This window comes from Hemibagrus wyckioides, linkage group LG28 (genome assembly GCF_019097595.1).
Source record: "Hemibagrus wyckioides isolate EC202008001 linkage group LG28, SWU_Hwy_1.0, whole genome shotgun sequence".
Classification (NCBI taxonomy): Eukaryota; Metazoa; Chordata; class Actinopteri; order Siluriformes; family Bagridae; genus Hemibagrus; species Hemibagrus wyckioides.
Genome location: NC_080737.1, coordinates 12,360,983 through 12,373,092, shown reverse-complemented (window position 1 = coordinate 12,373,092; position 12,110 = coordinate 12,360,983). Strand labels below are relative to the sequence as shown.

Below are 12,110 nucleotides of genomic sequence, written 5' to 3'. Positions count from 1 at the left end.
CTGACCACTGCAGACCGGGAACACCCCACAAGAGCTACAGATGCTCTGATCCAGTCGTCTATCCATCACAATTCGGTCCTTGTCAAACTCGCTCAAAACCTTACTCTTGCCCATTTTTCCTGCTTCTAACACATCAACTTTGAGGACAAAATGTTCACTTGCTGCCTAATATATCCCACCCACTAACAGGAGCCATGATGAGGAGATAATCAGTGTTATTCACTTCACCTGTCAGTGCCTGATCGGTGTATGTATTAAAATTATAATCTTGGAGTTGCTTTCAACCTCCAAACAGATTCAGACCAGTGTTTACACTAAGGTCATGCCCCAAACAAGTCTCAAAGGCCTGCACTGACAACCAACTTAATGAATAGATAAACAGGAAAGAGACATTGTCTTGGTCTGACTTGTTTGATGTCGGTCAGCTACATTGATTTGTTTGTGAATTGTTTCTCCGAGTCGGAGTCTGAGCCAGACACGAATCATTTCTGAGAAGATACATTTAATTAAATGGTCAACACAAAAGGGATTTGTCAAATATCTAAAAAGTAGAAATTTGAAGCAAGAAATATCTATTTTCCAAAAATGCATTTTACTGAGCAAAATTTTGTATGTCATTAAAGAAATGAGGAAATTAAGCAATAGATGACACTTAACATCATAAGAGCGGTCGAGACGTCTGTACCGGGTTGCTTTTTATTAGTATTTTAGGAACTCTGCTTGGCTGAAACAGGGTGATCACATTAAATATTGATCCGATTTAGATTTATTTTTTTTATTTAGTTTTAATACATACCATATATAGAAACTTTACATTTCATTAAGCTAAAAGCATATTTGTTTCACAGATTTTCTGTACACGGGTTGTCTATTTGCACCAACTTGCGTTTTAGGAAGTGCCTTTATGCATCTTTTTCGACTCTGCATTAGCATAATGTCTTACGAGGAGACAAAAAAAGCACTTCTCTTGGGTCTGGATAAAAGCATTTATAAAAAGAAAATAAGAAGTGTTAATAAAGCAGCGAGAAAACACACTTGATTCACTTATCATTGCGATTTATTACAAATCACATTAAACTGTGCTGGAAATTTAAAGCTAGATTGTAAACAGAACGTAAAAATTTGCTGCATAGTGAATAAAATACTACCAAATTGACTCAAATGAGAATGTCACGGGTTCAAATTAGAACACTTGATATGCAGGCTTTAATTGTGAGTGATTAAACTGGGTCAAGGCTGTGCTGATGGAAACAAACCAAAGAATGATTCTTCACACTAATTCAATAAAAAATGTCAGTTTTACACTACACAGCATGTCAATACGAAACATAAAATCATTTTTAAAAACAAATAATTTATAGAACACAATAATCAAAAGCCAGTAATCCAACAAGATGAATATTTGAAGCCTTTCGTAGCATAAGCTAAAAAATGTGCGACTATTTACATTGTGCTTTTCCACTATATACATTGTGCTTTTCAATATCAATAACAACAAATGTGTAAACCAGTCTTATGTGCATTGCAATCTTTCATTTTTGTTTTGAAATGGAAAAAAAGAGGAAAAACTGATTGTTTCTTGAACCTTTTTGTATTTCAAATATTTCTACTTGCTTCAGCATACCGAGTCCAGAAATGAAATATTTATGAAGCCAAATGTGAAACAGCTCAGTGCAGTACATTTCAGAGTCAACCTGGACTATTCTACATGCTCTGGAATCCTATTCTGCTTCCTATTCAGCATTTGCAGAGACACATTTTAGGAGGTTATAATATTCTTATATTGCAGCACCTGGAAAAATCCTGATCATTTCTAGCTGCCTATTTCGCATGTGATTTTACCCTCAGCAGTGATCCATATCAGCATGGCATCAGCAGTAATTTACCCTCTTTATGATATTAGCTACCTGGTAATTACTGATGTACAGTTAGGTCACGAGTTTAACCTTAAAACAAACTATGAACAACAAGCAAAGGAGAAACAGAAGCACTTACTTATGACATCCATTATATTAAAGCCAAAAATCCATTTATAATCCACTTACATTTGACATTTTTTTCCAGTTCAAAACAAACAAATGAAAGCAATGCAAATAAATGTTGTCATAATTTAGAACATTTTTACCATGTCCTCATTCCAATCTCATATTTTAATAGAAATGGTCTGATTTCTGTCTGTTCACATAAAAACAATCAGACCTTGTTTGTGTAATGCTACCTTTGTGTGAAGAATGACGTCACCACCCTGCATTCTCCAGAGAAGACATCTTTTTCTTTTTCTTCTTTTTTCCCACTGGTTAGAGACAGCTCTGGAATCAAATTAGAAACCACTCCTCCTTGGAATAGAGCTATCAGAGTTAATCAGTAGTACACTTGACATTAAATGAGTAGTTTCAAGAAGCAGATTGTGCTTGAATGTAAACAAAAGCCTGAAACCAAAAAAAAAACCTATCCATTACATGACAATATCATGAATATGGAAATCACAAAGGTCCTTTTAAAATGATATGATGACCGAAGGTCTAGAAACCCTTTATAGACTGCACCTTTAATATCAAACCAAAAGCAACTGTTGCGTAAAAACTGTTCAGTGTGCTAAAAGTGGTCCAGGAATGAATCGTCCACCTCAGCTCTGAGCTAAAATCACACACACAATTCTGCTGAGAAACAAGTCAATTTGTTCTAATAGTGCATAAGACATGAGCAATAGACCTGACGCTCTGGACTTAATTTCATTTAATTTCAAGCTAGGGGTCTTAGACCACCTCCATGCCCAGCTTCTGAGCCGTATCCTGTAATTGTCGCATCACAGACTCTTCCCTATTTAAATCCATTTCTGAGGATGTGTCCATCTTGTTGTTCTCATCTACGGTTACAGGGAGCACAGTTTCTCCTGACTCTTCCACAGATTGGAGGCATTGTGTTTGAGAAACAGATTCACTGCTGTCTCCTTCTCCCTGTCGCTCCCGCATCAGCTGCTCGGTCAATTCCACGCTCTCGTAGCGGATCAGCTGCAGCCTCATGAAACCGTCCTCGTGCTCCTTATATCTAAAGGACAGACAAATACACACACACACACACACACACAAACGGTGATTCGATTCTTAAAAATCTGAAATTTAAAAATAAAATTTGAACTAGTTTTAAGAGAAAGCAGTATTTCTACCTGAACCTGGGATGCCCTGAAGGCCATTTGAACTGGTGTTTCTTGCGTAGATGTGCGGTGAGGTTATTCCCTCTGGTGAAACACTGCTCACACACATGGCACTTGTAACGTGGAGTGTAATCTCCCTAAACAATGCAACACAACAGATTTACATGCACACAAACAAACCAATCATTATCTGATCATTTGAACGGTTAACTCTACCAATCTGCCATAATACTACCTGATAAGTTTATCCCCAATTTAGCATACAGACCTACCTGTTGGTCCAGATGTTCAGCTAGATCCCTGGTTGTACATTTATTGAACCGAGCAATTAGGTTGGCAGATAGTCCATAGTGCATTTTTAACAAGGCTTATAGTGACTGATTCTATCTAACTGGCTCAACACACGCATGCTCCAGTACTGATCTGATCGGCTCACCTCGTGTACACGTTTGTAGTGGTTTTTGATGGAGTGCAGCGAGCGGGTGGAGTAATCACAATCAGCAAAGTCACAGTGATAGGCCGGTTCACTGCTGTGCGTTTCCAGATGCTTTCGCAAATCTATCAAGTTCTTGCAGCTGAAGAAACACACAACGTACACAGATGAGCACATAGCAATGTAGAATGTAGAACTATGTTATACAGCCAAAACTGTGTGTAAGACATCCCTACTAACTGTTGAGGTCAGGTGTTTGATTTCTACCAGATCCACAAAATCAAGCACATGCCGACAAACACCGACAGTAAAATTGGTTTTGCTGAAGAGCTCAGTGACTTGTCATAGGATGCTACCTTTGGCACTAATGTTTATGCAATGTTCATGACAAGACCCTGCTAGCTCTGCCCCGATCAACTGTAAGTGCTATTATTGTGCTTTTATTATTATTATGCATCTATGAGCGGTAAACCACACAAACTCACAGAGCGGGGTAAAAATGCGCCTTTATTGCAGGACTCATTACAAAATTCCAAACTGCCCACAGAAGCACTAGAAGTGTGCATCAAAAGCATCAAGAAATGGATTTCCATGGCTGAGCAGATGTATACTCAGTTGGAGTGCTGTAAAGCATACCACCACTGGACTCTGGGAAAAGCAGTGGAAAAGTGTTCTCCAGAGTCTGAATCACGCTTCACTCTCTGGCAGTCTGACAGACGGATGTTGCTTTCGCAGATGCCAGGAGTATGCTAATGTTAATAGTAAGTTTGATGGAGGAAGGATAATGATCTGGAGCTGTTGTTCTTGGTCTGGGTGTGGCCCCTTATTTCCAGTGAAGGAGTGATTTTAATGCTACAGCATACAAAGACATTTTAGACTAATTATTGCTTCCATCATTGTGGCAAAAACATTTTGAGGAAGGCCCTTTGCTGTTTCAGCATGACTGTCCCCTGTACAAGTAAAGTCTATAAAGACATGGTTTGACATGTTTGGTGTGGAAAACTTCCAGTGATCTGCACAGAAGACTAAGCGCAACCCCCTTTGGGATGAATTTAAATGTCCATTGATAGCCAGGACTCCCTATCCAATATCAGTGCCTGATTTCACAAATGTTTTTTTTGGATAAATGGGCACCAACTGACACCCATAGACACACTAAGACCTCACAGAAATCCCACAGAATCAAAAGAGTAGAGGATGTTAAACAAGGTCATATAGATGTGATGGTCAGGTGTCCACATACCTTTGGCCATATAGTGCATCATACATGGGCAATATATTGGATTATACCTTGCAATTCATTTAAAACACACAGTTTTTGATGTGACATGATTAACTATTAGCCTGTATCATTTTCAGGACAGGTCATGGGCTTTTATTATCATTCAGCTAGTGCAGTAGAAAATGAAATTAAACAACATTCCTCCAGAACCATGGTGTTACATGGAACACAGAGGACAGCATAGAACTAAATACACTAACATAGTTCTACATAAAGTGCATGTGCAAACATGTGCAAGAAAAAAGACAGCCACAAGACCATAGTAATGTACTTCAGCAGTACAATACACTACAACATAATAATGTTCATAATGCTCAGAGCACACAAGACCTGTGAGATGCTATAAGACTACTGTCATTAAGGCTCATATGCCTGTCTAATCTATCACACTGTTTGATACAAAGCTTTGACAAAGGATACAATCATTTATATTACATTTCTGGCATTTTGGCAGACACCAAATCTCATTTATACAACTGAGCAATTGAGGGTTAAGGGCCCTGCTCAAGGGCCAAGCAGTGACAGCTTGGTGGACCTGGGATTCGAACTCACAACCTTCCAATTACTAGTCCAACACCTTAAACACTAAGCTACCACGTCCCCCACCAATCAAACCATCAGTCTTTTTTTTTTTTTTTTAACTGACCGATCTCTACCCTACTGTGTTACTGGACAAAACACTGTCCCTTGTTAAAAGAGAGGCCATGAGTAATTTTGTTACCTGTATTCACAGTAGTCACAGCTGTAGGGTTTTTCGTTGCTGTGGCGAAATTTGATGTGGTTTCTCAGAGAGGACGGCGAAGGGCAGGTCATGTCACACAGTGGACACTTATAATGGTTTACTGTTCAGAGAGAGAATCCCATGAGCACAAATGTATCCTGATGTATAAACATTAAATTTGCAAAAAGGTGTGTTTGCTGAATAAAAGAAGTATAATCATGTTAATCTTGAGTAAAAGCATGATGAAGGGAGACTTTAAACACAGATGAAATTGTACTGTGCAAATAAATATTTACACACAATAATTCACAATATAATTTTAAATAATTCTACACTCAAAAAATAGGACAAACTATCTTTGCACTAACAAGAAAGAAACTCTTATTAGAACTACTTTTTTTCTAAATAGATAAATAAATAATAAACAAAAACACATGTAACAAAATTATTGATAATTCTAAATAAATGCTTCATGAAATGCAGGGCGACACAGTTTTTTCATCTTGGAATAAATTTTCTTTGGTTAAGGCAATGTATTGTCAGTGTGCGATTAATTATTTGGGTCACTAATTCTATGCACGGCAAAGGCATAAAACATACCATGATTCCTCATGTGGTCTCTCAGCAGCCTCTCAGTGGCAAAGCGCTTTGAGCAATGAGAGCACTGAAACCTTTGTCCTACACAGACAGCAGCGTGCCAAGAATACAGACAAGAAATAAAGCGATAAAAGTCAAACGTTAATATTTCCTCTATTGATTATTTCATTTTTTTTTTTTTTTTTTTTTTTTTTTACACTGAGCAAAAAGGTGAATAAGAATGTTAAAATTACACCAAAAAAGAAAATTAAGACTAATCAATATATTAAGAAACAATATACATAAATCACCTACTGATGTGTGAAAAAAAGCTCTGTAATTAAATAAGATTACTAGATTTGATGATGTTACATACACCGATCAGGCATAACATTATGACCACTTGCCTAATATTTTTACTTTTGCTGCCAAAACAGCCCTGACCCGTCATGCACTGTGTATTCTAACACCTTTCTATCAGAACCAGCATTAACTTCTTCAGCAGTTTGATCAACAGTAGCTCGTCTGTTGGATTGGACCACACGGTCCAGCCTTCACTCCCCACGTGCAGCAATGAGCCTTGACTTCCCATTTACCACTGTTCCTTTCTTGAACCACTTTTGACAGATACTGACCACTGCAGACCGGGAACACCCCACAAGAGCTGCAGTTTTGGAGATGCTCTGATCCAGTCGTCTAGCCGTCACAATTTGCTTCTTGTGAAACTCGCTCAAATCCTTACGCTTGTCCATTTTTCCTGCTTCTAATACATCAACTTTGAGGACAAAATGTTCACCTGCTGCCTAATATATCCCACCCACTAACAGGTGCCATGATGAGGAGATAATCAGTGTTATTCACTTCACCTGTCAGTGCTAATAATGTTATGCCTGATCGGTGTATAACATTCCATTGCATTCCTTACCCTCTATAGAGGTCTGTCGTCTGATGTGGTCGAAGAACTTGGTGTTGTTGGCAAACATTCCACCGCAGGTTGGACAAGCCACCAGCTTCTCCTGAGTGTGACTCCGCATGTGCTCCCGTAATTTAAACCGGCCCTTAAATGAGGCCTCGCAATCTAATAAAAATAAATAAATAAAATAAAATAACTACAATGAGCATTTAAGCTGGGCAGGCTAGAAGAAGCAGAAGCAGAGCAGAAGACCACACCAGAAACTACTGCTGTCAGACAAGAACACAAAGCTGGAAGGACATTGACTCACTGAATTTAGACATGTGAATACTTAATCATTAAACATTGCCTATTCTTCAGCTATCCAGTTTCACTAAATCTGTACTACTATAACATCAGAATCCTGTTTCTGGTTAACACGAATTTAACCTACAGACATTCTCCTCTGCCCTTTTTCATCAGCAAGGCGTTTCTGCTTGCAACACTGAGTGCTCTAGAGACCGTAGTGTGAGGAAAATCCTAGGAGATCAACAGTTTCTAAAATACTAAAACCAGCAACCTTGCTACAGTCAAAGTCACAGGCTCCCAATTTGAGTGACATAGCAGGCCTGCAGCCTGTGACAAAGGAGTGTCAGTGTGTGCTCAGTGGAATATTAGACCTCATTCGGTCTAATCTGTGAAGGATTTTATTACATAGAAATGTTTTTGATAAAACTTTGCTGCGTATTTAAAGATCCACATTTGACACTGTATTGATTAGCATTACTTACCTTTCCAGCCACAGAACAGTACGTTCTCCTTATTGGCTTCTAGGCAATGTGCATGCATCTCTACATGCCTGTAGTACCACTCTGGGTTATCCATACTCGTCTGTAAGTACAAAAAGACAGCATCCAGTAGAATGTTTTTCCCCCCCACATAATTTAAACAGAACTCTATACAAGCATACAGTACTCAAAGCATTACTTCCAAATTCCCTTTCTGTAATATAACATTCTCCCAGAATTATCCCTATTCATTCATATTCACTGATTACCATAGACAATCATTTAGACACATTTCTTCCAAAACACTAATAACTTGTAAGGACAGCTGTTAAGGCAATCAGTAACTATTTATATGAAACATGTCTTATTGCAGAAATTTGTGACATTTGTGCAGTGATTTTTCAATTCAAAATGATGACTTTTTTTTACTTGTTCTTTTCTACATTTTCTCTGCACAATAATGTATAACCAACCTATTGGTTTATAATACACAAATCAGGCATAACATTATGAGCACTGACAGGTGAAGTGAATAAGACTGATGATCTCCTCATCATGGCACCTGTTAGTGGGTGGGATATATTAGGCAGCAAGTGAACATTTTGTCCTCAAAGTTGATGTGTTAGAAGCAGGAAAAATGGACAAGCGTAAGGATTTGAGTGAGTTTGACAAGGACCGAATTGTGATGGACAGACGACTGGATCAGAGCATCTCCAAAACTGCAGCTCTTGTGGGGTGTTCCCGGTCTGCAGTAGTCAGTATCTATCAAAAGTGATCCAAGGAAAGAACAGTGGTGAACCGGAGACAGGGTCATGGACGACCAAGGTTCATTGATGCACGTGGGGAGCGACGGCTGGCCCATGTGATCTGATCTAACAGACGAGCTACTGTTGCTCAAATTGCTGAAGAAGTTAATGCTGGTTCTGATAGAAAGGACCAACACGATGTTAGGCAGGTCATAATGTTATGCCTGATCAGTGTATACTACTTTAGTGTTTGAATGTTAAATAACTATCAAGTCTGTCACACAAAAAGGTTATTGTTAAAGAGTGAACAGTTGTAATTCTGGTTTGTTTATAATGTTACATATTAGAAATGTGATGTTAGTTACTTTAATCATAGCTTTGATGTTTGTAATTGCTGATCTCACAGGAATTCTAGTATCTAGAATTTACACAGAATGGTAAGCAACAGTAAGTATAAGTAAGCAACAGTTGTGTGGGTGTAAATGCCTTATTAATCAGAGAGGCCAGAAGAAAATAGCAAGCTGCCAGGAAGGATATAGAAACTCATAAAAATCCAATTGTGGTGAGCAGAGAAACATCTCAGAATGTACAAAACATCAGAGGTGGATGATCTTGATGAACTACAATAGCAAAAGCCCTGAGGTTATCTTGGACACAGACCCACTAAAACTAATCTTTTCCAGTCTTTAGTTATTCATTTTCAGTGAGTCTGTGTCCATGGCTGCTTCAGATTCTTGTTTTGGGCTGACAGGATTGGAACCTGATGTGGTCTTCTGCTGTTGTGACTCATACACATCAAGGTTTGATGTGTTGTGCGTTCTGAGATGCTTTTCTGTACCATTCTGTGTAAACTCTAGAAACTATCGCGTGTGAAATTCCCAGGAGATCAGCAGTATCTAAAACTTATGACAGCAACAACTGAGCTGCTGCCATATGATTGGCTGATTGGATAACTGCATGAATGAGAATGTGCTCCTATTAAAGTGAACAGAGAATGTATATAATAAGGATATACTAAGGATTAACTTTTCTTTTTAAATACAAGAGAGTTCTCTCACCTCACAATGTTCCCACAGGCAGAGGAAGCTGTCCTGGACCTCAGGCACAATGTTGCGGTTCTGGAGACCCACTGAACAGTTGCCCATGTCTGGATGAGCTTTGAGCATTGCTGACCCCCACTGCTTCAGCTTGGTGTGGTAGCAGTGAAAAAGCATGTGCCTCAGCAACTCTCCATCACACTCCACTGAACAGAAGCCACAGTCCTGCCATAGGCAGCTGTGAACCTCCTCTGGAAAAAAAAAACAAAAAACATATACTGTCTCAGGTAATCTGAACACTAATATATCTTTATATTCTGTCAATGAATCCTAAATGACTTTTTACTATAGCTCGATGTAACATGAGAGGTTTCTTCTGTGTATTCTTTAGACGACAATAGTAGAGAAAGAAGGAACTAGTGGAAAGAATCTATTGCAAGTGGTAGTGTGTAATTTGATGCTTTTTCATTAGAATGAGTGGTGACTGTGATGATGGGCTGTGCTCTGAATCTTCAGTAAACAACATAAATATTAGAAAAATGTGCTCGCACTGTGCTGCTGCCTTAACCAGTCTCTCAAGTATTTGGAAGTGATGATGGTCAAACTGCCAACCTACATTAAACAGCGACATTAAGCAAAAGAAATAAGGGGTTCTATTCCCAAATACGTGTTCACATTTGAGTAGTAATCCCTTGTAGTCTTCCCAATGTTGAAATCTAGCCTTGTGAAAATAGCCTTGGTAAGACTGATGACAGACATTAACTATTTTACACACACACACCTGGTATATCCGGGTCTTCGCTCTCTGTAGCGATGTCTTGGTAATGAACTTCCACATGCTGGCAGAACTCCTCCATCCCACCAAAGGTCTCCTGACATGAACCCCACTCACAAGCTAACTCGAGCGCAAACTCCTCTCTACGGGGAGCGCGCTTGCCTGGTGGAGCCATCACTCAGTGACTAGCTGGACGTTAACCTTTCCCAAGTCTCTGCAACACAAAAAACAACTTCGGTGTCGTCTATGACCATATGCTACCGAGATCACTGCAATTTACAACCCAAAATGCTTTTTCTGAAATTTCAAAAGTGATGTGCGCATGCGTAAAAAAAACTCCATACGCCAGAATATCGGTTCCATTCATACTCACAGTAACCCGGGACTGACTGAAATCGTTTAATATATGTGGACACCAAATGAAATTAACATTATCACCGATAACTTTGCTGATAGAAGATAGAAAATCATGTATTGCTGCTGCCGTGACACGACAATTCTGCTATATCACCCTCCTCTAATGTGTACTAATGGAGTATGCAGGTAACTTGGTATTAGTGTTTATTGCGACAGAGATCATACATTCACCAGATTATCTAACCTTCACCAAGCACGCCTTATAAATCTGGCGGAAATGTAACCGAATAGTTTCTAAAGACATTAGAAGTTTATGCATTTAAAGAAATCCATCGTGAGCTAGCAGGCTAATTAGCACGTGAAACATGATAAAGCGGCTCTACCGGTATGTAAGGGGGTTTTATGTTTACGTCATGATTATAAATGAAGTGGACACTTCCCGCTGTTGTTTCTTTTCTGTGGTCAGTTGTTTTAATATTCTCAATCTGTACAAAAACAACTCACCTGATTCCACTAGTTTCAACATTTCCTTACTCCAGCCCACCACAAACAAACGAATCCCCCACGTCCCCGCCCCTTTCAGATCCGAGCCAATCAGATTGGCCTGCTCAGTCCATTTGAAATGTTCTTCCGTTCGACAAACGTGTGTTGTCTAAAAGCGGTTCCGTTTCTCGTGATAGTCGAGGCGCACAATTGATTGGATTTTTTTTGCATATAAACATATAAACAATCAGATGGTCAATAACACATTTCTTAATCCATTTTTATTAACCTTAAGTCATGTTGAACATACGCCAGACAAGTGAATGAATTGTTGGCAAAGAAAAAATAAAATGAAATATGAGAACAAGCACATAATATTAATCTGTGGTTTACTATTGTCAGTACTCTTGTACTATTATGTAATGGTCAATACTAATGTACTATTGTACTATTATACAATGGTCAGTACTATTGTACTCTTATACAATGGTCAGTACTAATGTACTATTGTACTATTATGTAATGGACAGTTCTAATGTACTATTGTACTATTATACAATGGTCAGTACTAATGTACTATTGCCAGCATCTACATCTGCTCCATGCAGACTCTACAGTGGTGTTACACAAGGATCAGAGCTGGGTCCTTTTCAATTCTGCCCCTATACTGGCTCTGCTGTTAACCTTAAATGCTGCTCATGAGTTTTTAATATCTCTGCTTAATATCCTTGTGCCTATGATATCCCTGGTCAACTCTCAGTTCTGACCACTGCGTGCAACCTTGGCATCTAAGGGGATTTGGGCATTTCTATACATACACTATATTGCCAATAGTTTTGGGACGTCTGCCTTTACAGCCGCATGAA

General features: G+C 38.8%; 1 protein-coding gene across 2 annotated transcripts; it reads right to left on the bottom strand.

Annotated features, from left to right (window-relative positions):
• Positions 1 to 1,039: 1,039 nt before the first annotated feature.
• On the bottom strand, positions 1,040 to 11,332 carry hinfp (histone H4 transcription factor). Of its 2 annotated transcripts, XM_058383548.1 has the most exons (10): positions 11,266 to 11,332; positions 10,411 to 10,618; positions 9,651 to 9,880; positions 7,850 to 7,949; positions 7,092 to 7,244; positions 6,191 to 6,268; positions 5,591 to 5,711; positions 3,591 to 3,729; positions 3,167 to 3,291; positions 1,040 to 3,048 (listed from the first exon to the last, which is right to left on the bottom strand). In XM_058383548.1, the coding sequence occupies exons 2-10, from the start codon at positions 10,577 to 10,579 to the stop codon at positions 2,757 to 2,759; spliced, it is 1,407 nt and encodes a 468-aa protein (XP_058239531.1). In that variant the 5' UTR covers positions 10,580 to 10,618; positions 11,266 to 11,332; the 3' UTR covers positions 1,040 to 2,756. The 2 variants fall into 2 exon arrangements, with proteins under 2 accessions (XP_058239531.1, XP_058239532.1); XM_058383549.1 differs by lacking the exon at positions 10,411 to 10,618 and having other exon boundaries at positions 11,266 to 11,326.
• Between the last annotated feature and the right edge of the window lie 778 nt (positions 11,333 to 12,110).